The sequence below is a fragment of the Ascidiella aspersa genome, chromosome 8 (assembly GCF_963924565.1).
Source record: "Ascidiella aspersa chromosome 8, kaAscAspe10.2, whole genome shotgun sequence".
Lineage (NCBI taxonomy): Eukaryota > Metazoa > Chordata > Ascidiacea > Phlebobranchia > Ascidiidae > Ascidiella > Ascidiella aspersa.
This window is the reverse complement of record NC_139454.1, coordinates 17,889,150-17,916,641: the sequence shown is the minus strand read 5'-3', so window position 1 is coordinate 17,916,641 and position 27,492 is coordinate 17,889,150. Positions and strand designations below refer to the sequence as shown.

At 36.4% G+C, this 27,492-nt stretch overlaps 2 protein-coding genes across 2 annotated transcripts; one reads left to right on the top strand and one right to left on the bottom strand.

The window, feature by feature from the left end:
• Positions 1-462: 462 nt before the first annotated feature.
• On the bottom strand, positions 463-18,505 carry LOC146136633 (uncharacterized). The gene is made up of 51 exons (XM_083396226.1): positions 18,488-18,505; positions 18,093-18,170; positions 17,470-17,547; positions 17,117-17,194; positions 16,763-16,840; positions 16,406-16,483; positions 16,066-16,143; positions 15,711-15,788; positions 15,354-15,431; positions 15,010-15,087; positions 14,654-14,731; positions 14,297-14,374; positions 13,507-13,587; positions 12,614-12,691; positions 12,247-12,324; positions 11,887-11,964; positions 11,269-11,346; positions 10,445-10,588; positions 10,111-10,224; positions 9,856-9,960; positions 9,608-9,730; positions 9,293-9,436; positions 9,142-9,201; positions 8,714-8,857; positions 8,532-8,654; positions 8,336-8,464; positions 8,076-8,210; positions 7,590-7,838; positions 7,059-7,112; positions 6,505-6,684; positions 6,235-6,369; positions 5,917-6,156; positions 5,731-5,781; positions 5,444-5,656; positions 5,101-5,334; positions 4,958-5,011; positions 4,592-4,696; positions 4,186-4,404; positions 4,031-4,120; positions 3,847-3,909; positions 3,612-3,632; positions 3,475-3,531; positions 3,344-3,403; positions 3,247-3,270; positions 3,093-3,116; positions 2,775-2,855; positions 2,632-2,688; positions 2,524-2,559; positions 1,218-2,348; positions 931-966; positions 463-663 (listed from the first exon to the last, which is right to left on the bottom strand). Exons 1-51 carry the CDS (start codon positions 18,503-18,505, stop codon positions 517-519), a joined length of 6,051 nt encoding a protein of 2,016 aa, XP_083252352.1. The 3' UTR covers positions 463-516.
• Positions 18,506-18,835: 330 nt separating this feature from the next.
• On the top strand, positions 18,836-20,070 carry LOC146136632 (uncharacterized). Its single transcript, XM_083396225.1, has 5 exons — positions 18,836-18,962; positions 19,142-19,304; positions 19,452-19,522; positions 19,687-19,775; positions 19,876-20,070. Exons 1-5 carry the CDS (start codon positions 18,842-18,844, stop codon positions 20,068-20,070), a joined length of 639 nt encoding a protein of 212 aa, XP_083252351.1. The 5' UTR covers positions 18,836-18,841.
• Positions 20,071-27,492: the final 7,422 nt, after the last annotated feature.

The window sequence follows — 27,492 nt, the reverse complement described above, 5'->3', positions numbered from 1 at the left end:
GCTCACCTTCCTCTAGAGATGCAAATGTATTACTAAACGAGGAATATAGGACAATAATTATATTGGCTTACAGTGACCTCTGCTAATACATCACCACGTGGTCGATGCCTGTTTTTACCTGTAATTTGGCTTCTTCCATGGAAGGTGTATTTTCAATAGAGTTTTTTGTTTCGACTAATTTCTTATCTCCGGTGCAGGAAGTCTTCTAAAATAAATTTGGTACTTGTCTATCATGTCCGATTTTAGCGAAATCTTTTTTAATACAACTATATGTAACCTAACGCATAGTCCAGGCGCTTCTACCTTAAATCGTTTTGTTTTTGTAGGCAAGTTCCCACTTTACAACTATATTTTTGTTTCTATACTGGTTTACCCTCTCTTGAGTTGTATCTCGTGTTTCTTATACTGCTAATCCCCTAATCAACCCTTTGACTGTCTATTCTGACTTGATAAACACACACATCAGACACTTTGCTTATATTTGCTGTAACTAGTGATAGCGAAGGTCAGTAATTTTCATTGAAGGCACTTAATTATCACGATAAAGTAACAAAAATCAGTCATATTGTTAGATTTTGCAAACACAAATAAATATAAACTTAACAAACATACCACTTCTGGCTTAAGGACATTCTCTGAGCAGAATTGCCAAAACGGCTGAGCCTGAAATTAGCAAACACATATTTAATATTTAATAAATATAATTAAGTATTTTCTTCTACCAAGTCACTGAGTTAAAGCTAGATATTTGGTTAGTTTGTGATGAGGGACCAACTTACGATGATATTTTCCATTAAAAGGCTGCAGCTATATGCACAGTAAGATATGTAATTAAGTCCAACATTTTGTGAAACAATGCTAAAAGTTTGATAGAATGAAATCACCTGAGTTAGATTTAGAAATAAGTTAATTAAGTAATAGATAACTCACGGCTTGAAAAGCGTCTCCTGTCCTCTCAAACTCTTTCTGCAAATGTAACAAGTAACGATTGGTCTGTGACAATACTTTCAAATTTTATGTACAATGTTATCTCAAAAATAGAATATTTTAGTGTTAAATATTTAATACCTATTTAAATAATATACAGGGCCTTACGCGTTTCTTGATAATAATTTAATTGTTTATTGTCTTACTCTTCTTAAATCACTTATTATCATGTCTTTGACCAGTTGAGACTTTTGTCAAAATAAAATGGCACATAAAGCATGTAATCTTACCCTTGCTTGCATCAAAACTTTGGCTTTTTCCGGGTCGTTTATTATTTCATATAGCATTGTTAGTTCTTCTGGAGATCGTTGTTTGCCCTTTAGTTCGATCAAAGCGATGAAGACTACAAATTTCTCTCTTTCAAATTTCGCGAGTTCAAATAACGCTTTATCGAGCTCAGCATTTTCCCTCGCCGTCTCACTGTCAACTTCCTCTTCTTCGTCGTTTTCAGAAAGAGGTTTTGGATCTGTGAAGCTCTCGGAAGATTGTTTAGGAATATCGAGTTTCGGAGGAGGAGTTGGGGCTTTTGGTGGTTCGGGAAGAAAGTCGTCCCACATTTTCTTAATCTCTTCCTTAGTGTGCGTCAAAACAATAGGTGTGGACTCGGTGAGAGCGGACTTCTTGTTTTCGTCCATTGCTATCATAGGAACTTGTGACGTAGTAGTAGTAGTAGTAGCTGATGGCTTAGAGGCAAGAGGCGTAGTGTTGGATACCGTGGGAAAGGAAACGGCATTGGAAACCGTTGGGCAGGTAACAGCATTGGATACCGTTGAAACAACAGCAGTAGCATTTGATTGCGTTGCTAACACATCGCTATCAGGTAATGCGGAAGCCAGCGCGATAGTTGGTGATGTGGTTGGCGGAGTATTGGGCGGGGCAGTGGGTGATGTGGTGGGCGAAGCAGTGGGTGGTGTAGAAGGTGGCGACGTAGAAATGGATCGTTTGGGCTTGAAAACGATATTTTTCGGAGCAAATGTCACTGTCCTTTTGTTTGATTTGTCGGTAGCGATGCTTCCGAATGGGCGACTGGTAGCCGTTTGCATTGCTGGAAAATAGGTAAGTGGTTTTTCGCGATCAAAGGTCTTCGCTTCTTCGATTTCTTCATCCTCGTCGGAGCAAAATTCAAAGTCATCTTCGTACTGATCGTTTGTTGTAGATTCGGTTGGGGATGAAGGAGGACTTACGGACTCAGTAGAAGATATTTTAAAGGCACAATCACTTGAAGCAGAATCAGTGGAAACACATTCAATCTGTTCTTCAATAGGCTCCTCTTCGTCGGATGTTTCTGATGAACTGTCTTTGTCATTCTTTGTTTGTTCAGGGTGCTCATACGCACTGGCAAGTATGGCTCGAGCATTCGTCTAAAGCACGTAAAAAACAAATCCCGACATACAACCATATCCAAATTTAGTTTTTGGCAAAATATTATAAGTTAGATTGGACATGGTATATATATTACAACAAAAATATAAGAAACAAGTTCATCTCCGTGGAGTGAAAACAACAACAAGTGTTTAACTTTTGAGAAATTCTTACCAACTGCAATTGCCGTTTCTTGGCATGTTTCCATACCTAAGCAAAATACATTGGTTGTAGACTTAACTAAAATAAATTATATCTTATATGTAAACGTAATATACATACTTGTTTAGCCTTGGACTGACATTGACTTTTCTCAACGATTTCGTCAAAGTGCATATCCTGAAATTTATGAGATACAAATAGAGCAATTAATGGACAACAAAAATTACACCAAATAACATGAATACGCATAATAGCCGACTTACGTTTATCGAGGATTCGTCATCGAATCTGTATTCGAGCACTGCGTTTTCAAAATTTATCTTTGTTTTTTTCTTTGTGGAACCCTGAAATAAAAAAGAAATTATTGATTGATTCACCCTTCCCTTTATTGTACATATATGTAACTTATCCTTTAATGGTACACCGGGTGTATTTTGAAAGGCTGACCGACATCAGTGGGCCTAAATATTATTTTAGGCTTTTATAGCTTATACTCGCACGAAAATCCTGTTGAGGCCGACTGAATTTGTTAAGCCTTTTAAAATCACCGATGTGCTACAAAACATTGAATTATAACTTACTTTTTTGGTTTGCTTCTTGGAAACCTGAAAACAAAAATACGGTATAATTATCTGCAGTTAATGAAACTCAGTCTACCATTTATTTTTATTTTTCATTATTTTTACATTATTTTATTAGATCTGTGTTTTTATATAACATAATGATGATTCAAACCTTTGTCGTCAAGTCATCTTCAATCTGAAAACAAAAAACGTGGTTTTAATTTTACATTGAAGTAATTTCGGAAAGAAACCAGTGAATAAAACATTACCTCGAGTTTGGCGAGAATCACCTTTTTCGTTCCTGCCTTGAGTTTACTGTTTAGAAAAGTCTACACAAAAAATGGATATAAGCCTTTCTTTTTAGATTAAACTAATATGTAAAATAATGCAGGCTACTTACGTGCAAAGATACGTTTTTCTCCAAGTTCATTACAAATCCGACTTTCTTAAGCCAAATCTAAGATGATTAATAAGGAGTTAAAACTTAATAATACGTTAATTTTAAAAATTGGTTAAGTAAAATAGCTTGATACGAACCTGTGTGTATTTGTTGGTAACCTAAAAATAAAATAACAAATTTAAAAAAGTTGCTTAATAGAGATTCGTCATGACAAAACAAATATATAAAATAACAATGTTGAAGCCTTACAAAATACATGTAAATGGTTGTTTAATCCCTTATTACAATCAACCGTTATAGCATTAGACTTAAAGTTATCGCCAGCACTAAAATGACTGCAGACTAACCAATAACAGGAAAACTTTATAATACCTTTAAATCAGTCAAAATCTTCTCGATACGATTAAAATCGTATGGGAGGTGCGGTGTCTTTTTCTGCAAATAAAATCGATGTTTTATAGATACTAAAGGCTGTTACTAAATCAGTGTCTTTAGAACTAAATCCCCATTATTTAAAGCTGGTTACCACAGGCAAAACATAACATTGCACCCTAACCTTTTTATTAACAGTGCTGGTCTTGGGATTGACAGTTTTCTTTTGGGCAACTTTTGCACCACCTCCGACTTTCTTAGCGGAAGTCGGTACCTAGATAAAGATCATTTATTAGATAGCTGATATTTTGCAGCAATTTTATTAAAAGGCCAACTTACCGCACGAGCTATCGGTTTTGAACGGGGAAGTTTTGACGTTTTGGTATTTTTCTCCCTTGCAGTTACAGAAGGCTTTCCTGTTTTTCCAGCTTTAGTAGGTTTTTCTTTCTTCGGTGAAAGCTTTTCCGCTGCTTTTACGATTTGCTGTTTGTTCGGTTGTACAATCTCTTCCTCAATCGATTCACTTTCACTGTCTCTTGGCGTTAACTCAACCAGGCCCTGGAACCAAGAGAAATACTAATCCTATTGGCCTACTGCTAAAAATAACTAAATAAGCATATTACAATACTAAAACTCAAAAAAATTGTATAAACTTAGGTTACTGTGGTTTTGCTATCAAATACAGAACATATAGTCTCTCTAATTATTATTAAGGTATAGGTCTGATTAGTAAACGAGTGAATACTTTTGTAGTGGAGCATCCGTCGTGATAAGGATTTTTTTGTTCAACAGGACTTTCGGGTGGTATAGGTGTCACAATCCGTTCGTCAGATAGGAGATTACCAAACATCTAAAGATTTAATATAAGGACATTAGGAAAAAATACCAATTTGTCTAGAATCTATACAGCTGAAAACATAAATAAAATAAGCGTAATATTCGAAGTTAAAAGTGTGTGCCATAACACGCTATATGTGAAATTACCAAAGTTTCTGCATTTGTGTATATATATTGAAAACAGTACAAACGAGTAAGCTTGCACGAAAAACATTTAGTTAAATTAGAAAGCGAATCAACAATTTAAATTATTACTGATAATCACAGATTTTACCTTCTTGCCTGGAATCTTCTCCGCTGCTGACACAGAAGCGCTTTCCTGTTGTGGCTAAAACGTAAAATAAATACTTCAAAAACCGCCTTTGAACGACAAACGTTTATATCCGATATACATAATTAGCACGATCCCCGGCTTACCGCATTTAGTTTAGTTGTTTGCTTTGCCTGTTGGGCTGCGTGCTTTTTCATAATCTTTCGTTTATTGTTCATTTTGATCTCAGTAGCGTCAACATTTTTCTTTCCAGTGTTAACATGTTCTGCTGTGTTTTTGTTTACATTGTTGGAAAGGGTCGCCTTTCTTTGCGAAATATCTCGTTGCTCTTGTGACTTTTTAGTAGAAATTTGCGTTTCTTTTTTGGTGACTTTTGATTCCTGGAGATTAGCCAATTGAAGCATGTACTTCGAAAATATTATAGCAAAACACAGCTGTCTTACTTCATGAAAATAAATTTATCTTTAACATAACCAAACTTATCCTTACCACTGTGCTAACGTCCTTTTGTCCGGTTTCGGAGTCGGTTTCAGTCTGAGAATCATCGTCTACTTTCCGTGTTAGACTCAGCAACCGAACATCCGGGTCTTGTTTTGAAAGCTTTTCGTTAGTCAAGTTTTTTACAGAACTGTCGGTCAGCTCCTTCTTTAAAGTTGCTTTGCGTTTAGCGTAGTCAGCATCTCGACGGTTTTTCGATTTTCCCTGTAGTTTATAATTAAATAATAAATTACACATTTTGACTACTTAGTAAACGGCCTACTGAATCTGTACAAAACCTTTTTGGTCATTTTTTTGAAATCTTTTTTCTCAGATGCGTTTTCTGTTGACTAAAACAAAAAACAGAAGATCTTAAAACGTTGTGCTTATACTACACCAATCAAGATAAAAGTAAACAAAAAAATACACGACAATAATAAAAATTGGAAAACAACATTAGGTTTCAAGGTATGTACCAGACTCACCAAATTAGGCGTTTTCTTTTTTGTCTTAGCCCTTTGAAGAGCATTTTCTTTGGTGGTTGTCTCGCGTTTGTCGCTTGAATTTGCTGTCGATTTAGATTCGATTTCTTCCAAGTTGCTGCCTGCAGCAACTGGCTCAACGTGACCACTAAGGGCTTTGGGGAGAGTAGACATTTCTGAGACCTTTTCTTCAAAAGACAGCTTTGCAGATTTTTGTTGATTGCTTGCCATGCTGTCGCAATTCTAAACACGGCATTAGTTTTGATTAATACGTACGAATGTTGAACATTTGTTTTACTAAATGTTAATAAATGTACCAACCTGAGAGATTTCGGAAACTTTTTTGATGTCAGTTTGTCTGACCTCAGTGTGAGGTTGATTTGTGCCATAATCAGTTGACAGACTTGAATACTGGCTGTCTTGTTCATGATTAGACGGAAGATTTTTGATCAGTTTCTAGGAACAAAAGTTTAAGGGCTATTTATTGTTAATAATGACAATTCAATTTGTTTTCTAACAAAGAGGTACATTGAATATAGTTAAGACATTACGATTTAAAGTAAATGATACAATAAATTTAGAGGCCCTTACCATTACAGCAGCGATGTCAGTATGTTCCTCAGCGGAACTGCTACTCAGAAGATATGTGCTGACTGGTGCGTTATTCATTGAATCAGTTCCACAAGCAAATTTAGGTTTCATAAGATTTGGGTCTTCTTGTCCAAGGTACTTAATAGAAGATTGAAGGAAATCTTTGCCGCTTGGTATTTTCTAAATACCAATAAACAAATATATTGCAAAAAAAAAGATTTCGACCATCTTTGATTTGACGTTTGAACAGAAATAAACTCGTTTTAGAGTTTAATTGTAGGTTATATAGCTACAGGGATCTGATTTATTATTTTTGCAATAAGATTGCCTGTTTAACAATTAGCTTGCTATTCTTTAGAAGATATTTTTATTCAGAGGAACGATTAAGAACATGTTTCTCGGTGGTATAAGTTGAAATTTATGCTAAAGGCAGTATGTGTGGATTTGTAACCAGGTAAAAAATAAAAATGCGTCCGTATTTAGTTGTAATAAATAAATCTTAACCAGGAAAAAAGAAGAGTTCTTAAAATATTTAAATAACCTAAACTTTTTACCCTTGTGCAATTTTTGTTCTCCACTTTCTCCTCGGAGGAGGATGACGTCAGAGCCTGAAAAAAGAAGCATATGTCATTTAAAAAACTTAGCCACATACAGTATCCATATTGAGTAAATACTATGGAGTTAATACAAGTAAAGTGCGCCTTTTCGTTGGTCAGTAGTTTTGTAGGGCAAGATCATACTAGACAAAAAGTATGTAAAGTACGGATTATTTGCTGATACGGCTGATGATCTCCCCCATATAGGTTGTATTCACGGAAAGGAATCCTCAGGCTGCGGTGCAATGGAAGTTTCTGTACCAGCTCTCTTATACGTATCTCTATCGGTAGAACGAGGCCCCGGTAGGACTGAACGTCACCAGAAGGTAGAATTTTTAACCCTTGCTTGCTCGCACGATATCTTAATTAGGCCGGCTATATTTTGGTATATTAATTGGTCTTTGAGACTTTAGAAGCCATTCGGTGTATTGCTGAAAATTTATTATAAATTTATGAAAAAATTACAAACTAATAAAACAGCTAACTCACCATATCGACGTTTGTTTTCACTTTCGATTTCTGAAGCGTAGTTGACGATTTGTTTGAAATTCTCTTTTTGTCCTTTGCCATTGCCATTTCAGTTAAGTGGGCAGCATTCGGTTGACGGTGACAGTCAATGCTTTTTGGAAGGGTTGGCACTGTTGAGACTTTACCAGCCTTATAAGGTGGCATTGGTGGTTGGGATGTTACGAGGTATTTCGGACCGGAGCTCGTTTCGCCCGCGTCGCGTCCATAAGCCTGTAAAGAAATTCACACTGTTAATATTTGCATCAAGTTAATATTGCATCAATCTTTACACATATCTTCCGCACATGTTTAACACCTGTGTATCGGTCATCCCATACTTTCAGGGAACTTACATGAAGATTTAATTATTCTTCGTTAATAGAGTAACATGTTATCGTTAGGAATATATTTTCAGGTGAATTTCCTACTTTGTACCAATGTTACCTCAAACAAAGAGTTATACCTCACCTGTTCCATCACCTGTGCTACAATAAATCTGTCTCTCTGTTCATCCTGCCATTCTAATTGCCGGTAGACATCACCAAGATCCCTTTGCAAAGTCTGAAATTCATGTAGAACAGCGGCCTGATTTGCGTTAACCATCTTAAAAAATAAAAAAGGTTAAATTTTCGGTTGCTGTTTTTATAAAAGTAATATATATATATATATATATATATATATATATAGCAAATTTAAGAGTTAGAGAAAAAATAACATCCTATTTGTACCTGATTTATCGATCCTGGACCATGTACACGTTCATGTGTCAAAGCAACCGACATGTTTATCTGATTTTTTATAATCGCTTTTTGTTTTGAAATTTCTGCCGCAGTCGAGCTTTGCTGTTTTTGCTGCAACTGTAAAAAAACTCGTCTTAGTATTGTTGTGATATGATTATAACTAAACGATTGTGGGAAGTCCTACAATAGATGAAGAAGGTGATGGAAAGGGCTCAGCCTTGGACGCGTTTTGTGCCTGCTGTTTACCAGAAGGGGTGCTGGGCGGCGCGTCAGGTACAACATCGCGCATTGAACCCAAGTATTTACCCTGAAGGAAAACAAGCGTTATCAAAATATAGTAAGGATACGTCAGAATTGTTAACTTACATTTGGATTATCGTTTGGTGGAAACTGTCCGGATGATGGCAGAGGTATTGGGACCTTACTGGCGCCAACAAGATTAGCTTCACCACACAGGTTTCCGCGACCAACGTACTTGTTATAAGAACCTATAGGGTCCTTATGAGGAAACTAAATAAAATATTTCGTATTACAAAAAGTGATAGCTAAAGCTTAACAAGGGAGGGAGGGCATTTTTTAAACAAAGCTGTATACTGGAGGTTTATTGTATCCATGGGTTCGGAGTGGGGAAAATAAAACGCCGGCAGTCATACAAAAAAGTTAGTTGACAAGACCTTGATTAACGCAGGTAAAAATAGTATTTTTTTATACTGCAATTAACAGTATTCACATGCAATTCTATACTTTGTTTGCTGATGAACTCACAACATTAATGCGAGAAAAATTTAACTTACCCCGATCGGCTTCAAAGTTCCATTGCGAGTCAATAAGCTTGAGGCATTCAGCAAATTGCCCTGTGATATAGCAACACGTATATATAGTATTCAACGACAGTCAGCGCGCAAATTGTATTACGTAACCAACAGCCTATTCCGGACGACTTACCTGGGCATATTTGTTGATTACTCCGCTTGCAAAAGGTCTCATGCTTATGTCAATTTGATCTGCCATGGGATTTACAGTGCTCGTGTGCTCGTCAATAAGGTAGTTGGCAGTAGATTGTACAAAATTCGCACCACTTGCGAGACACTGAAAAATATAATTTATTCCGTTTTAATTTAAAGGTAGAACATAATTAAAACTTAAGAAAGCCTTGGTCTTTAATAAAACGTTCAATCGTTTTGCTAAACAGTCCACCAAACGTAGTGTGATACATAGGCAACCACAGAAAATTTTACTATACATATAAATTTTTAATACCTGGTTTGCATGCTTCGGTGGCTTCTGCCCGAAAACACTGTGCAAGCCATTTCCTGGAAAGTCCATCGGTTTCAACATGGGGTTTTCGGGGCCGCCAGTGTATGATGAACAATGCGTTTGGGCCTGCAAACAACAAACACATGAGCATACTATGGGATTGAGACATTAAAGGCCCCATGGGATACCTTGAAATAAAACATACAAGGCCTACTTGTTATACACATAGGTTTGACTACATTAAAGTTTACCTTGAAGCCATGCTCAGCTGGAGTTTTGATTCTTGGGGGCCGAGGATCATGTCCTTTAAAACCAGCAGTAACCTCCGAATTGAAATTCTTGCCAAACGGACGTTGCTAAACAAAACTTAGTTAAAATTAAAAACAAATATATAGGCGCATCTTAACATGAAACGACAGACAATAATTATTTCTCGAATGAAATTATACATTTAAATCACGCAATCTTAAATAAATTGTAATTTTATCTGCAATTGACATATAAACCTTATCTGGTGTAATGCTTCCAAAGATATAATTGAAAAAAGTTGGCAATGCATTGTCGGGTACAGGTATGGCATTGCGTTGCACATCGTCAGAGTCCAAAACGTCCCCAGTTATCTACAATAAAGTTGTTTTAATTGTAATAGTAAACTAATATGCTGTTTAAAGATGTTTCACATAAATAATCAGTACATGGAACATGAGTTTACGTTGCTTTTGAAATATAAAGAAAGGGCAACAAGCATTATTATAATCGTAAATTAAAAACAAGGGTAAGCAATGCAAAACAGAGTAAAGATTTGCTGCAACGGCCAAATAAAATTTGGACGTTACTTACATGGGGGTTGGAATTTGTCCCAATTTTGATGGATGGCTCCATTGCTTTATCAAAGCCAGCAACTCCGTGACCAACACTTCTTGGTGTTTTCTTAGTGAGGTTTAAGGCGGACGATTCGGTAACATTTTGGCCAATCGTAAGGGGCTAAAACCAAGGTTTTAAATATAACATAGGTTTTTCTAAAAAATCATTTAATTAGAAGTAAAAACAATACGCAAGTATAGGGTTACACACTCCGAAACTGGCAGTAACAACAATAGTGACTTGGCTTGCAAATAAATCATTTATTTTTTAGGATAGTGAAAGGAAGTGTTCCTGTTTTCACGAGGTTTAATACAAAAACAAGATCACCAAATGTCGCACAAATTATAATCATATAAACATTTTAAAGTCACCTATACGTACCATAGAGGGTTGGACTATTTGAATATTTATGTTGACTTACTTAGAGCGCGACAATAAAATATGTGAGAAACAGTGCCAGTATTTTAGTAGGACTGTCGCAGTCGGAGGCATACGAAGTACGCAATGTGTAAATGTCTGTTTTCTTGGCGACACAGTCGGCAAACAGTGCGTGATGCATATTAATTGTTTCAGTAATTGTTAATAGGGGTAAACTAATCCTTCACCACATTCTTAAACAATTTAGAGTTTTTATGATGCAATCTATTTTAGGGCAAATGCTGCCCAGACACGGACAAATGGATATGTTCATCTTTTATAAATTAAATTAGAACCACAGTCTTCCAGCTTTTGTAAATTGGATTACGATTAGAACTACTTAATTGGCGAAAAATAATTTAAAGTAAAAGGTAACCAGTTACCTCGGGAGACGAGACTTCAGGGGAATGGGCACCAGCATCGACACGGGGAGTAAACGCTGAAGAGTCATCTTCGGAAGTCTATTTGAAATAAACGATTACTGTAGTTTTAGCGATGGAGGGGTGTAGTTATGGGTTAGGAGGCGCTGGCTCTTAATGCGAGAGCCTACGGCTACCTATGATCTCTTACACGTTCCTAGTCAAGACTGACTCCGAAGAACAGACCGCTAAATTACCTGTCCTTAACGTCTTAAAGGCAGAGTCACTTCAATCAGTTGATGTTGCTCGTTAAGTACATATTTACAAATCTTAGTAGACACGATATGGTAACGCGGAGATTCAAGCCTTATAAAGTAGAATCAATTTTGAAAATCCGATAATGCCGTTCAGCTATTGGTTACGCGTCAGTAGGCATCGGTCACGTGCATAGTGACGTCAAATTAGGCACAATAGGGTAATATTCTTAGATAAATGCTACAGTTGTAACAGCAACGCACGTTATTAAAAGCAGTTTAAACTGTAGTTCTAGAAATCGCGATAAGATGTTAGAAGATATTAGCAATAAAAGTTTAAGGCAACCACTGAAGCAAGCAAATTAAGTTGGTAACCAATTCCACTGACCTCGGAATACGAGAAATCAGAAGAATGGACAGCAGCATCGACCGGAAGAGTCAACGCCAAAGCGTCATCATCAGAATTCTGTTGAAAATAAACTTTATATGTTTAGCGGTAACCGACACGCACAATATATGAAGTGGTTTTAACTGTGCCTTGAGAAATCACGAAAGATGTTTACAATAAATTGCAAAGTAAGTCTGGTACAAATACTGAAGCAATGAAATAAAGTTGGTAACAAACAAATTTACAAATTGGTTGTAGTTAATTACAAAGCTGGGCCTTCATGAAGCATTTTGAATTTATTTTGTTAAAAGTAGGCCACGACTAACTTATAGTTTGCTTTTAATACAACAAACAGTTTACCTCGGGAGACGAGAGTCCACAACAATAACCAACAGCATCAACTGAGGGAGTCAATGCAGAAGCGTCATCATTGGGTTTCTGTTGATAATAAGCGTACTTTATATATAATGGTAAACGCAGCGTCCATTATGCAAACCTGTTTTAACCGTGGCTGGGTAAATAAGAAAAATAAGTATACAATAAACTGCGAGGCAAGTCTGATACAACTACTGAACGTAGCAAACGAAGTTGGGAACAACTAATTTTACAAATTGGTTGTAGTCGTAGTACAAGGCTTGGATTTTGTGAACATTTTAAATTTATTTTACAAAACGTGGGCTTACGACTACCTAAGTTTACTGTTAATACAACTATAGGGCCAGCTTACCTCGGGAGACGAGATTCCAGTAGAATGTGCAGCAGCTTCGACCGAGGAAGTCAATGCAGAAGCGACATTACCAGATTTCTGTTGACAAAAGCACGTTATGTAAAGCAGTTCTAACTGTGTTTGCAAAAACACTGAACGGCGTTAATTATAATAAATCGCGAGACGAGGTAGAAGAATAAACACCACTTAAGGAGGCAACTTAGGTTGGTAAATCGAAAAATGGAAAGGAGAACCGCCAATAACCGTTTTATGACGGTTAAAATAATGCCAATTTTAAAATATTTCTATTGTGTTCAATACTTTTTGCAACAACTACTTTTAGTAAATGTACAACCATGTGCTTTCCTTTTGTTGCAGCTTGTGCAAATCAAACCACAGCATCACGAATTTGAATGTTAATTTTTAGAATGCCGACTAACGTTTTTCACAAATAAAACCATTAAAGAAACAGGTTCAAACCACAACTTTTTTTCACAGTAAAATGTGTTTTTAGCTTTTAACTGCCTCGTTGGATAGCCTTATTTTTATTATCGTTTTCGAGTTTTTTTTATGTGTGGGGTGCCGAATTTGTAAACTTGTTTGGCGTGCCACAATAAAAAAGTGCCGTTGAGTTGTTAGGTAGGTAACACCAGCGCTTCTAAAACGGAGGGGCGTAAAACTCTTAGAAGTTTTTCCAGGATTAAGTTCAAAATACGTTCTATGTAAATATAGTATCCGCCACGCCCCTTATGCCTTACCGTTCGCACTGTAGCTCGAGAAATCACGAAAAAATACGTTTACAATAAACTGATAGACAAGACTAATACAACCACTAATGCAAGAAAATATAATCGGTAACTAACAAACTTACAAATTGTTGTAGACAACTGCAACAAAAAATGTAATCAGCTTACCTCGGGAGGCGAGATTCCAGAGGAATTGACAACAGCGTCAACTGAGGTAGTCAACGCTGAAGCGTCATCATCGGGATTCTGCTAAAAAACAAGCGTAAAATAGAGTAGAATTCCAAACGCACGTTATATCAGTTTTAAACGTAGCTCGAAAAATCACGAAAAGTGGCTTACAATAAACGGCGAGACAAGTCTGAAACAACCACTGAATCCAACAATAAAGTTGGTAATTAGCTAAATGACAAGTGGAAATACCCATGGTTGTTTTATGACATGCAAAACCACAGCAATTTTGATATATTTCGAATATTTCTAATGCTTATCGCTACAGTTGAACTGTAGCGTGAAATTATAATTTTGACTATTTGTTAGCTTTTGTTTGGAGCTTGTGCAACTCTAATCAAAGCATAATAAAGTTTAATCTAAATTTTGAGAAACCTAAAACTATTTTTGACAAGTAAGAACATCAATCAAACTGGTTAAAAATCCCTAAAATTTTAACAAAGAAATATGCTTTAAGCTCCTATAGTTGCTTTAAATTTTGCCCAATTGTTTCCATTTTTGTGCCGAAAGTAAAAAGAATCGCGAAGTTCGCTGAAACACTAAAAGTTCCAGTTTTAGCTTAGGATGTAAGTTGCACGTGGTCATCTTATTATATTACGTTATATTACACAATGCAGGTTATAATGTTGGTCGCATAATATTAAACAAACCTTATTTATACATAAGACACCAGGAAGGACTGTTAACCAGCAAATTAACCAAAAAGCTTAACAAAAAAAACGCGGCTCACCTCACGATGCGAGACTCCAGAAAGATGGGCATCAGCATCAACCGAGGAAGTCAATGCTGAAGCGCCATCACCAGGATTCTGTTTGAAATAAAATGTAACATAAATAGCATTTGCGTTTCCGCCACAAAACCTTGAAGTTCAAATCCTCGCTTGCAAAATTACATAACGGCGTTATTTAAAATCAACCACGAATCAGGTTAAGACAATCATAGCTTGACGCAACTTTAGTAACCAGTTACAAATTAACTGGAATAAATCTCAAGGTTGGGCGTTTTGTGAAACACGTTGAAATTTTTTGTAAAAAGAAGGCAACGATGACATTAATTTCCTGTTTATACAACTGTAGACTCAGCTCACCTCTGGATTCGAGACTCCAGGAGAACGTGCAACAGCATCGACCGAGGTGGTCAATGCTGAAGCGTTATCACCAGGTTTCTGTTTGAAATAAACGATACATAAACGGTCACGTATCTTTATACAAGGCAGGGCAAACTCTGTCTCGAGAAATTATGAAAAAACATTAACGAATAAACACGAGGCGAATCTAATGCTACTATACTGAAACAAGCAATTTAGGTTGAATTTAAAACTAACAAAATAACAAATGTATAGTTACAGTGCTGGGCACTTGTGTAACAGTTTAAGTTTTGTTAGCAAAAAGTAGGCTACGACTACCTTAGTTTACTTTTAATACAACTATAGGGTCAGCTTACCTCGGGAGGCGAGACTCCAGATAAATGAGCAACAGCATCGACCGAGGGAGTCAATGCTGAAGCGTCATTACCAGGTTTCTATTAAAAAAACGGAATATATTTATAGTGGAACCTTATACCTGCCTAATACAAAGCAGTTTTAACTTTGGCCTGTGAAACCGCGAAAATGTTTTTTTACAAGGGCCACCAGAGAGGCAACTTGCATTAGTACCGCGCAAAAATACAAATTGGTTAAAGTCAATAACAAGACTGAGCTTCTTGCGTTATATTTAATAAAAAAAATAGCAAAAATATACTTGATCTTTTTCATTGTTAGTATAAACACCAATAAAAACTCGGCTTACCTCGCGATAGGAGATTCCAGATGATTGAGCAACAGCATCGACCGAGGAGGTCAATGCTGAAGCGTCTTCATCGGAATTCTGTTTGAAAAACAAACGGAATGTTTATTGGAAACCGTATCCCCCCATAATACAAAGCAGTTTTAACTGTGTCTCGAAAAATCGCGAACGGGCGTTTACAATTAACCACAAGGCAAGTCTGCTACAGCCACTAAAGTAGGCCCTATGCAAATTAAGTTGGCATAAAACAAAGTTTTAAATTGGTTGTAGTCAATGACAGCGCTTTGTATAACATTTTGAATAAAAAGAAGGCAACGATGACATTAATTTCCTGTTTATACAACTGTACACTCAGCTCACCTCTCGATTAGAGATTCCAGGAGAACGTGCAACAGCATCGACCGAGGTGGTCAATGCTGAAGCGTTATCACCAGGTTTCTGTTTGAAATAAACGATACATAAACGGTCACGTATCTTTATACAAGGCAGGGCAAACTCTGTCTCGAGAAATTATGAAAAAACATTAACGAATAAACACAAGGCGAATCTAATGCTATCAACTGAAACAAGTAATTTAGGTTGAATTTAAAACTAACAAAATAACAAATGTATAGTTACAGTGCTGGGCACTTGTGCAACAGTTTAAGTTTTGTTAGCAAAAAGTAGGCTACGACTACCTTAGTTTACTTCTAATACAACTATAGGGTCAGCTTACCTCGGGAGACGAGACTCCAGATAAATGAGCAACAGCATCGACCGAGGGAGTCAATGCTGAAGCGTCATTACCAGGTTTCTATTAAAAAAACGGAATATATTTATAGTGGAACCTTACACCTGCCTAATACAAAGCAGTTTTAACTTTGGCCTGTGAAATCGCGAAAATGTTTTTTTACAGAGGCAACTTTATTCAATTGCATTAGTAACCAGCAAAAATACAAATTGGTTAAAGTCAATAACAAGACTGAGCTTCTTGCGCTATATTTAATAAAAAATTAGCAAAAATATACTTGATCTTTTTTATTTTTAATATAAACACCAACAAAAACTCGGCTTACCTCGCGATAGGAGATTCCAGATGATTGGGCAACAGCATCGACCGAGGAGGTCAATGCTGAAGCGTCTTCATCGGAATTCTGTTTGAAAAACAAACGGAATATTTATTGGAAACCGTAACCCCCCATAATACAAAGCAGTTTTAACTGTGTCTCGAAAAATCACGAACGGGCGTTTACCATTAACCACAAGGCAAGTCTGCTACAGCCACTAAAGTAGGCCCTATGCAAATTAAGTTGGCATAAAGCAAAGTTTTAAATTGGTTGTAGTCAATGACAGCGCTTTGTATAACATTTTGAATAAAACGAAGGCAACGATGACATTAATTTCCTGTTTATACAACTGTACACTCCGCTCACCTCTGAATACGAGATTCCAGGAGAACGTGCAACAGCATAGACCGAGGTGGTCAATGCTGAAGCGTTATCACCAGGTTTCTGTTTGAAATAAACGATACATAAACGGTCACGTATCTTTATACAAGGCAGGGCAAACTCTGTCTCGAGAAATTATGAAAAAACATTAACGAATAAACACGAGGAGAATCTAATGCTACCACTGAAACAAGCAATTTAGGTTTAATTTAAAACTAACAAAATAACAAATGTATAGTTACAGTGCTGGGCATTTGTGTAACAGTTTAAGTTTTGTTAGCAAAAAGTAGGCTACGACTACCTTAGTTTACTTTTAATACAACTATAGGGTCGGCTTACCTCGGGAGGCGAGACTCCAGATAAATGAGCAACAGCATCGACCGAGGGAGTCAATGCTGAAGCGTCATTACCAGGTTTCTATTAAAAAAACGGAATATATGTATAGTGGAACCTTATACCTGCCTAATACAAAGCAGTTTTAACTTTGGCCTGTGAAATCGCGAAAATATTTTTTTTGCAAGGGCCACCAGAGAGGCAACTTTATGCAATTGCATTAGTAACCAGCAAAAATACAAATTGGTTAAAGTCAATAACGAGACTGAGCTTCTTGCGCTATATTTAATAAAAAATTATCAAAAATATACTTGATCTTTTTTATTGTTAGTATAAACACCAACAAAAACTCGGCTTACCTCGCGATAGGAGATTCCAGATGATTGAGCAACAGCATCGACCGAGGAGGTCAATGCTGAAGCGTCTTCATCGGAATTCTGTTTGAAAAACAGACGGAATATTTATTGGAAACCGTAACCCCCATAATACAAAGCAGTTTTAACTGTGTCTCGAAAAATTACGAACGGGCGTTTACAATTAACCACAAAGCAAGTCTGCTGCAGCCACTAAAGTAGGCCCTATGCAAATTAAGTTGGCATAAAGCAAAGTTTTAAATTGGTTGTAGTCAATGACAGGGCTTTGTCTAACATTTTCAATATATTGTGCAAAAATTAGTCCACCATTACCTTAGTATGTTAACACAAACAAATCGGCTTATCTCGGGAGACGAGATTTCAGATGAATGAGCAACAGCATCGACCGAGGTGGTCGACGCCGAAGCGTCATCATCAGAATTCTGTTAAAAGCGAAAATTTACGAAAAGGTGTTTCTTAAAATAGGCCGCGGGTTTAGGTTGAGGCAATCAATAGGACGCAATTTTACTTAGTGACCAGCAAATAGAAAAATCAGCCGCAGTAAATTGCAAGGCTGGACTTTTGCGCTTTCAGAATTAGATAAACGATTACAAAAGTAATCAACTTACCTCAGGTGGAGAAATTCCAGAAGGATGAGGAACAGCATTGACCAAAGAAGTCAATGCTGAAGCATCATCATCGAAATTCTTTGAATAAAAATATAATATATACAATGGCAACCGCTATACGCTTGTTATACAAAGCAGTTTAAAATATTAGTTGCGAAATGAAGACAAGACATTACTGACAAATCCGCTAGGTAAATTGATTCAGTAATAAAACAAATGAACAAATTTAACATAAAGTATTACAGTGTTTCTTAAACTGTTAAATGTTACACCCAAAGGGTGAATTAATTTTTAAAAGGGTGAACAACCAACAAACATATGTAAAAAGCCTAAAGGCTGGTTCACACTAGACGCGTTAACGGCAAGCGTCAAGCGTCTGGCGTCTAACGGCTAACGTCGTCCAGTTCACACATAACGCGTTGCCAGCGTTAACGGCAAACTTCCTCGCTTCTAACCGAAAGCGTCAAAGTTAAAATATTTCAACTTTCCGCGACCGAAAGCGTCAAATTTTATCTAAAAGTAGGACATTTTAGAAATTAATTAATAGTAAAAAAAAGTACGTTTACCATCTAACACAAGTTGTCGCAACTGAGTAAGGTGATTGTCAAGGTTACCCGGGACGCTTTTGTTGTCTGATTTGTTTGTTCTATTCTAGTAAATTTGTTTAACTTGAATAGATAGTTGAGCTGACTGCTGCCTAAATTGGATTTATAAAATTTTTTCATCTTTAGAAGATGGATTTCAACGATATGTTAATCAACCTTGTAAGAAACTACCCCGTTTTATATAACAGCAAAGATTCAGGATACAAGGATGCTCTAAAAAAAGAAAATACTTGGACTGAAATAAGTCAAAAATTAGGACAGTCAGGTAAACGTCCATTGCCGTCCAGTTTTTATGAGCATATTGGAAAGGATGACAACTAAATTTACTGGCGCTTATTTTGTAGTTTAAGTTGAAAACAGATACTGTGAAAACATAACAGATATAGTAGCTAAATAGCAGCATAAATGTTTACTGTGTAGCCACAAGTGTATCTTACTTATTAGTAACAGATTGCCAAAAAAGATGGAAGAGCCTAAGAGACAGATATTCCAAGGTGAAAAAAGATAGGATCGAGGCCCAAAGAAGCGGCTCTGGGGCTGTTCGGCATAAGTCCTGGGAGCATTTTGAGAGCCTTTCGTTTTTAGACGACCATATGCGCCACAGACTGTATGTATTTGCTGACATTTGATAAGTGTTATTATTATACAGATAGAACTAGCAAGAATAGGCCAATAATGCCAGCTATGTGTTTTACAGTTTTAAACAAAACTAAATAGCCTATTTGGTTTTTAATGTACTACTTTTTGTCTAAAGAACTGTCAATAACTATGAAATGTTGGATCTTACAAACACCAGTTCAGACTTGGAGGAAGCAGTAATGATAGGTTTGATATTACTTAATTAAAGTGTATTTGTAATATTTAAAGGTTATTTATTTCTTTATTAAGAAATAATTTTTTTCTAATATTTGAATAATCACACATTGCAAAACAATTTCATATGTACCTTGTTTTTAACTATAAAATTGTAAAAAATATATTTGGCTTAGATCTTGAAGAAGTCGTGAACGAGGAGGATGTGGATAGACCACGATCGTCCAGACAATCAGAAAACAAAGAAAAAAGATTGGAATTCCAAGTAAGTGTTTATTTTATCGATTTTAAAGCCCTTTTTATTGTAGCCTAGGCATTTCCACTTAGGCCCAATTTTGAGAAGATTCGTTGATTTTACATTGCAGGAAAAAATATTTGGCCTCATGGAAAAAAATTGTCAGGCCATTTCAGAGGCAACTTCAAAGCCCAAGGAAGATGCCGCATCTCATTTTTCCAAACTAGTAGCCACTAAAATCCGGCTACTACCAGAAGAAAAGTCAGACAGGGCAATGGCCCATATTTTAAATTATTTGTGTGACTTACAATATGGTAATAAATAAAACACAAACTGATACAATTGTGTACATTTGCTTTTTAACGAATTAAACGAAATAGTATTATATATCTTTAAATTTAACTAAATAAAAATACTAGTAGTGACTCAAATTCTATTTACAACTTGTCCCTGCCATGGTAATTGTCCAGAAGGTGACATAAAATATTCTTTAAACTGATCTCTTATTTGTGCTGCTGTACGAGTGTAGTTGTTTGAACTAGATTGGCCTAAGGGTAATAGACTCCCCACGGTCTCTTCTCTCCACAATCCAAGTGTAACATCCCCTTGCTCGTCACGATCGAGGATCCTTGAAGTAATACAACTTTGGTCACCTTTCTTCTGGAGAAAATTATGAAGGCAGCATGCAGCTTTCGTGATGTTGGCCGCATTGTTGACATCGGCTATTATCGGACGTTTAAAAACCCTCCATCGTGTTGTCAAAATACCAAAAGTGTTTTCAATAACTCTTCTTGCACGAGATAGTCTATAGTTGAAAACTTTTTTATCTTCTGGTAAAAAATGGCCAGGGTATGGTCTCATTAAATTTTCCTTTAATGGAAAAGCTGCATCAGCTACAAAACAAAATGGCGATACAATAGACGAGTTAGCTATGCACTCAGGTGGAGGAATAGGCAAAGAATTATTAATAAGTTGCTGTCCAAACAGCGAGTTGACGAAAACGCCACCGTCACTATGCCTTCCAGAATCTCCAATGTCTACCATGGAAAAGCAATAGTCTGCAGTACATAAGGCGAGAAGCACTATGCTAAAGTGGCCTTTATAATTAAAAAATTCTGATCCAGACATTGGAGGTGCTTGAATCATCACGTGCTTACCATCTATGGCACCTAAACATAACGGAAAGTTCCACTGCCTCTCGAACTCTAAGGCGATATTGCGCCACTCGTTTTTTGTCGTCGGCATTCTAAGGTACAATGGCTGCAACACCTTGGAAATTGCAGCACATGTTTCCTTTAAAATGTTGCAAAGGGTAGATCTGCCCACGCGAAAGTTGAAAGCAATTGTTTGTTGGGAATCACCGGTAGCCAAGTACCTAAAAAGTAAATTTTAAATAGATGTGTCTATGTGCTTATTTTACATTAAATTTAGTATTAATAATCTGTTTACCTTAACGTCATTGCCAGCCGTTGTGTGGTCGAAATAGATTGCCTCCAAGGCGTGTTCTTTTTTTGAATATGCGGACGAACCAACTCCAACAGCTCGTCGTAAGAGGCCACATTCATTCTAAAATAGTGATGGAAGCTCTCTGGATCCTGCCGCATTTCTTCGACAAGATTATGTTCGCCCAAAGACTCCCTTTTCGTTAAAATAGGTCTAACCCACCATTTTCTTTTATTGCTTTCTTTTACCAACAACTGTAGTAACATATTCTGCTGCTCCAATAAAACAACGACTAAAGTGGAATCCATCTACATAAACAGTTGTATAACTTAAAAAACTATTAGTACGAAGGATTTTTTTATGCTTGTATTTTATTTATAACTAAGAAGCAATTATGGGATAAAGTACAAAAATGTACTGTGTTTGGTTGACCTTGACGAGCGTCGCTAGTTACCGTATATATTCATGGAATACTTACTAAAAATGTTAGTATTCTATGACTACGTAGTGTGAACGAAGCGCGTCTGACGGTAAGCGTTTTTTACGCTTTAGGCGCTGACGTTTTCCGCTTAACGCCAGACGCGTCTAGTGTGAACCAGCCTTAAGAGTTAAATTATTTGCATTTTACAATGGTGTTTCTAACGCATTCCGATACCTAAAGCAGTCAAAAACTAAACGAGGGTTGTTTTATATTTTACCGAGGAATATATTTTTACTGTTTAGTGTTTATTTTATATTTTGTGTTAGTGGACCGTTATAAATAGCGTTACCTATCAGGGTTGCTTTCAAATATTATTAATTTGACTTTGGTTTGTGGTTTAATACAAACGTTTCATGTTCTATAGTTTTTTAACTTGTTTCTGCAAGCAAAACACATATCGGCCGAAATTTTTTACTTATGGCTTAGGTGCGAAAGGGGTAGTTTGCCGAGAGATTCATTTTCGTTCACCTAAGTTTCGTAAAGACTATATGCAAATTAAAGTTTGGAATTATTTTGCGTCAAAAATGTTCAATTTATTAAAATATTCACTTTATATTTAATTTCCCTTTTGTCGCCTCAAATCAAAAATCCAATCCCAGAGACACTGACAAAGAGGCATTTTCCGCCTAAAAAACTTAACCTTCGTGAAAACTTTCGAGCTTTTTTTTCTTATGGTCCAATCTGGCTACACAGTTCACGCCATGTAGCTTCTCACAATGCTTCCCTGCGTTTTACGATTGGTTAAACTCAAAAAAAAAAAAAACACCGATAACTAAATTGGTTTTTCTACCGCTAAATGGGAGTCGATAGCTATATCCAGCTAAAACGATAACGTCACAATATTTTAGTTTTTTGTCCCCCATCAAAGGTACCTACACTAAAATCGTTCTAAATACATTTACCGGCAAAAACAAGATATGTCTCGAAAATAAATTTTCGGCATATATAATAGTTTTAGCGGTAAGACAGATATTTGAATAACGCCAAAACCAAAATTAATTTGGTATTGGCCCGCGATACAATCGCCCCCTCACAGACGGTTACATTTTCTAACTTAACTTCTCTGCTGTGCGTGCCCCTAAAAATGTATTTATTACCAACGTTAACCATGTACACGCAAACATTTCGCGCACCAAGCAAATGTTTTAATTTCACAGTATGTTTTTCCATTTTGTCATGCCAATGTTTTCAACATAACGGCGCCGTGGAATGTTTTCATCTTTTAAAGTGTCAATACAGCCAAGCGGTGTGTAGACTCATACTCTTTACAAATTGCAATTTCTGCCAAATTATCCATTTAATGCAATTTTCCATACGGTGCAATAAGGCCATTTTATCTTGAGTAACACCTATCCAACTTTTAACATAACATAAACGTGTAGCCTAAGTTATGCTCCAAAAAACTACAATCCTCTTTACTATAAGGGTTGCCATATTTTGAAACGCAAATTCCCAGTCAATTTGGCTGCGTCACCAAGTCCAGATGGTCAAAAGTTTCTTCAAAAAATTAAAATAACGAAAAGCACAGGCATCTCGCGCGCTCCGTGAAAAATGGCTTTGTATAGTTTAAGTTGACCCAAATTTTATTTTCGAGGTGCGATGAGACTGGGGCAATCGAGCTAATCCGATTTCAACAAAACGGGCCAAAATATACTCAAACCATCACTTGGAAAAAATTGCATTTGCATTGCCCATGGCTATACAGAATCGGAGTTATCGTCGTGTTTAGCTGTGTGGGCAATAATTTGCTCGCATTTCACTCGCGAATTTACCTTTTTTCTTAGATATAAATAAACTAGGTTTGAACTTTCGAAAATAATGTTAATTAGAGTAAATAGCAACTACTCTAATAAACAGCACTTAAAAAATTGTGTGTTTGCCAAATAATAATAAGTTTCCTACAGCTCCATCTTAAAGGAAGTAAGTTTTAACAAAGGCGTAGCAGTATGTCAACTGGTGCTTATCTGCAGTTTCACATTTGGTAAAAATAAACTAGAGAATATTGCTTGTGTTGGTTAACGTTGGTTAACAATTACAATTATCAGAGGAGCTGTTTTTGATTTATATTACCATGCCTGGTAGCAACAGTTTATATATTGCTTGTGTAGGTTTTGCCATTGTGAATACAAAGCTATTGAATAAACAGAACAAATATTTAAACTAATTTTAGTAGTTACAATTACCATTTTCGATATTATAAATGTATTGGCGATATATTTCATACAGTAGCATTAAATCCCGGACCTATAATCAGATTTTGTCAATTCTCACTGACGCAGATTTCAAGTCCTTGACATGTCAGGGAAAATTCTGACGTATAACAACCCTACTGTACGCGCCCAATATTGGCCCGCTATACGAAACGAAATGCTTATAATGGCCCGGCGACGAAATATAGTTGGGCCACGCTGGTACAGACATTACTTCATATTTTCATTTATTACGTCATTGGTCCTAATACACAATTTCGCTTCAGATATCATTTCATTATAGGTCTTATTGGGACTTATGGGTATTGCCATCTAAAATAAACAACAAGCATCATTCGTCTTGTTTAGGATATTTGCCTATATCCAGTGAACTTATAACCTTCTAACAACAATGTCTATGCGTCTATCTACTTCTGTCAATGCCAGATGTGCTACTTCTGCCCATGTCTACTACGTACAGTCGTAATTAGTTTTAAGTCATATAGGTTTTGTACTTGGGTGATTGAAAAACAGCTCTTTGTGAGTGTAAAGTTTACATTGTAAACAAACTTGAAAATTTTAGGAAACACTGGTAATTACAGTTAATCCCAAAAGTTTTGAATCACGGCACACCATACAGAAAAGATAAATAGAATACGACACCCCTGCTAGCTTTCTCGACAAGTGATTATTTTCTTTAGCCCGGTTGCCTTTGCGTCTTAAACTCTTCAACGCGAGTGAAAAACACCCGAGCGATGAACATAATAAAATAAATTCTTTTTTTGTAAGGGGTACATACGATTAAAACCAAGTCCCAAACAGTAATTTAATGTATTTCCAATGGTTGTTTAAACTCTCTCACACAGAGCTGGTGTTCATGTTTTCTTGTGTACAGCCTTATATATAAGGATTTCCAATCCTTCAAATTTTATTCTGATGCCGATTCCCGATATTTAAAACATAAAATTTTGCGATCCGATATCAAATGACGTCAAAACAATATTAATAAGCGAAATTGGAAAGTTCAGCAGCAATTTTTTAGGGATATTAGGTCAAATTTTGCTTTGGTGTCAATAAGTTCTATTACCTCTATAGTTGTAAATCTACTGTTCTTCGAAAATATTACATTTTAATGAAGAAGCAACTGCTTTGGATCGAAAATCACGGCTAGAATTCTTATGTTAATTTGGTGTCGGTTTGGCACCGATAACAACCTAGTAAGGGTAATTAGGTGGCACTATATAAAGACAAATTGTATTGAATTCAATAACCTGATGAAGCACGGATTGTGCGAAAACTTTCGAGAATTCAACACAATTTGTCTTTATTTAGTGTCACCTGATTACCTTATTTAGAATTAGGCAAATACGGTCATTTTCAAACCTAGTAAGTGACGATTAGCGATACTACCACTTGGCATCGGTACCAACTCCGAATACTATTGGACATTCCTTGTTATAACTCAGATTCACAAGTACGGATGTCCAATTATATCGGTGCGGAGCCAACACCAGATACCAAATGCATGGCAGTATCGGCGCTCGCTCGGTACTGAGGTGGTATTGGTGCCGATCCAATCCCTAAAGCAGTGTTTCTTAACCTTTTTTACTGGGGGGCGCACTTAGAAATATTTTAAAACGTTGCGTTAATTTTTTTGATGTGTAGACTACCTGTATTTCTCTTAATTTGCTTGCCATTTTTTATAGGTTTAAAGTTGCATATCTTTAAAGAGACCCCAAGCCTTGAGACCATAAGAACAACATCAACTTCGCAATAAAAGACCGTTAGGAATAAGGCGAAAAAATGACGAAATCGGAAGAAGACCTAAATGGCCAAAATAAGGCCAATACATCCTTTTATCTAACCCCAAACACCACCCATAACTAACACCAACTCCCCGAATATTTTTAACCCTAGCCCAATTGCTAACACTACCAACTACCGCCTATAAGCCCAAACAGAGGCAAAAAATCCGGGGCCAAAACAGGGGCGCCCAAATGTCGACAGCAAACGGCCAATGCCAAACATGTGTCGCCCAATCATCCCATACCCTTTCGCTAGAGTCCTGGGCGTAATTTTGTCTTATTCCGATTAGTTTGGAGCATAATTCGACATGTTTAGGTCTTATCTCAGAGACTATTTTAGATCTTATTCTGTCGTGGCCATTGATGCGAATTTGGCGTTATTATGTTGCTGCGGTCTTAGTAATATGGTATTATGGAAATTCTGACTTAGATATTGTTGCTTTGTAGATATTCTTGTGTTTTTTACTTGAAAGTACTGTGTAATCAATGAGCTAAGCCTAATAGAAAAGTAAAAATACATGTTTTATATATTAAATTATTTTTTTCCTTTTGCTCCCGGCGCACCTGGCAGCCTTTCTATGGCGCAGCGGTTGAGAAACGCTGCCCTAAAGATACAGGAATTTCACCTGTTGGTTGCAAATCAACGCAAATCTACCAACAAATAGTAAGTTTGACATAAACTGCCGCTAAAGCAAATGTTAGCCTAATATCTGGAAAACACACTTTAAACGTTTCTAAATTCACTTTGCTTGTTTAGTAATGACGTAATTTGGAGACGGATTGCGATACTCTTTCGGTATCGGAATAAAATGGCGTGTATTGAAAATGTCTACTTACAAGTAATATTATTTCTTTTGAATTTATTTATAGACATTTATTTTTAGAAACAAAAAATATAACACACCACAGATGAGCAAACTTTGGCCAATATAAATAATATAATCTACATAATAAAAGATAAAGTTTGTGAGATGTGTTTTTATTTTCTTGCGTCAAGTGCAGTAATACAACAACAAATATTTAAACGATATATAGCCTATATCACGGTATAGTTCAAGATTTATTGTTCAGCGGATTAGTGAAACGGGCGACATTTTACCCACTACTTTCGAGTATGACTACCCTGGCTGATACACAAGGGTAAGGCGTGTCTGGTGTTATAAACATACATGGTATTTGGGTACACTATGCACGGATCTGTAATGTAGCTTGATAATAAATTGCAAAGCCAAAAAGGTCGAGTAAATCGACAGCATCTTTATTAAGACGTTTTGATACGAGCTTGTATCATCTTCAGTTAATATGACTGAAAAGCAATTCAAGCATCACTTATAAGAGATGGGACGCAATTGTTATCAGTCTGAGTTTCGAAAAGTAGGGGCATTATTTAGCACCTTCAGGTGTTGAACAGGTACAGCGATGTTGATAAGGTGTCAACGTTTCAGTTGGATAGTCGATAGTCTATCCAAGACTGCAGCCCCGAACTGAACGTTGACACCTCATCAACACATAAGTTTTCGAAACTCAGACTGATAACAATTGCGGCCCATCTTTTATAAGTGATGTTTAAAATGCTTCTCAGTCACATTAACTAAAGATGATACAAGCTAGTATCGAAACGTCTTAATAAAGATGCTGTCGATTTACTCGAGCTTTTTGGCTTTGCAATTTATTATCAAGATACACAGTATTCAAATATAACTTTATCGTCAAACTATTTTCTTTTTTAGAGCAGTTGTTTGTTATGCCTTGTAGCAGTGTTTCTTAACCTTTTTTACTAAGGGCCCACCTGTAGATATCTATACCAGTGCTTCTTAAACTTTTTTAGT

What these genes read in the sequence shown, in the direction of transcription:
- LOC146136633 (XM_083396226.1), bottom strand. An exon ending in GTGGACTCTCGTCTCCCGAG is followed by an intron (nt 11,965 to 12,246) that starts GTAAACTGTTTG and finishes TATTTTCAACAG; the next exon opens with AATTCTGATGATGACGCTTT. An exon ending in ACGGATGCTCCACTACAAAA is followed by an intron (nt 4,405 to 4,591) that starts GTATTCACTCGT and finishes TCTTGGTTCCAG; the next exon opens with GGCCTGGTTGAGTTAACGCC.
- LOC146136632 (XM_083396225.1), top strand. Translation starts at nt 18,842, where the DNA reads ATGTTAATCAACCTTGTAAGAAACTACCCCGTTTTATATAACAGCAAA. An exon ending in TCAAAAATTAGGACAGTCAG is followed by an intron (nt 18,963 to 19,141) that starts GTAAACGTCCAT and finishes CTTACTTATTAG; the next exon opens with TAACAGATTGCCAAAAAAGA. An exon ending in AAAAAAGATTGGAATTCCAA is followed by an intron (nt 19,776 to 19,875) that starts GTAAGTGTTTAT and finishes TTTACATTGCAG; the next exon opens with GAAAAAATATTTGGCCTCAT.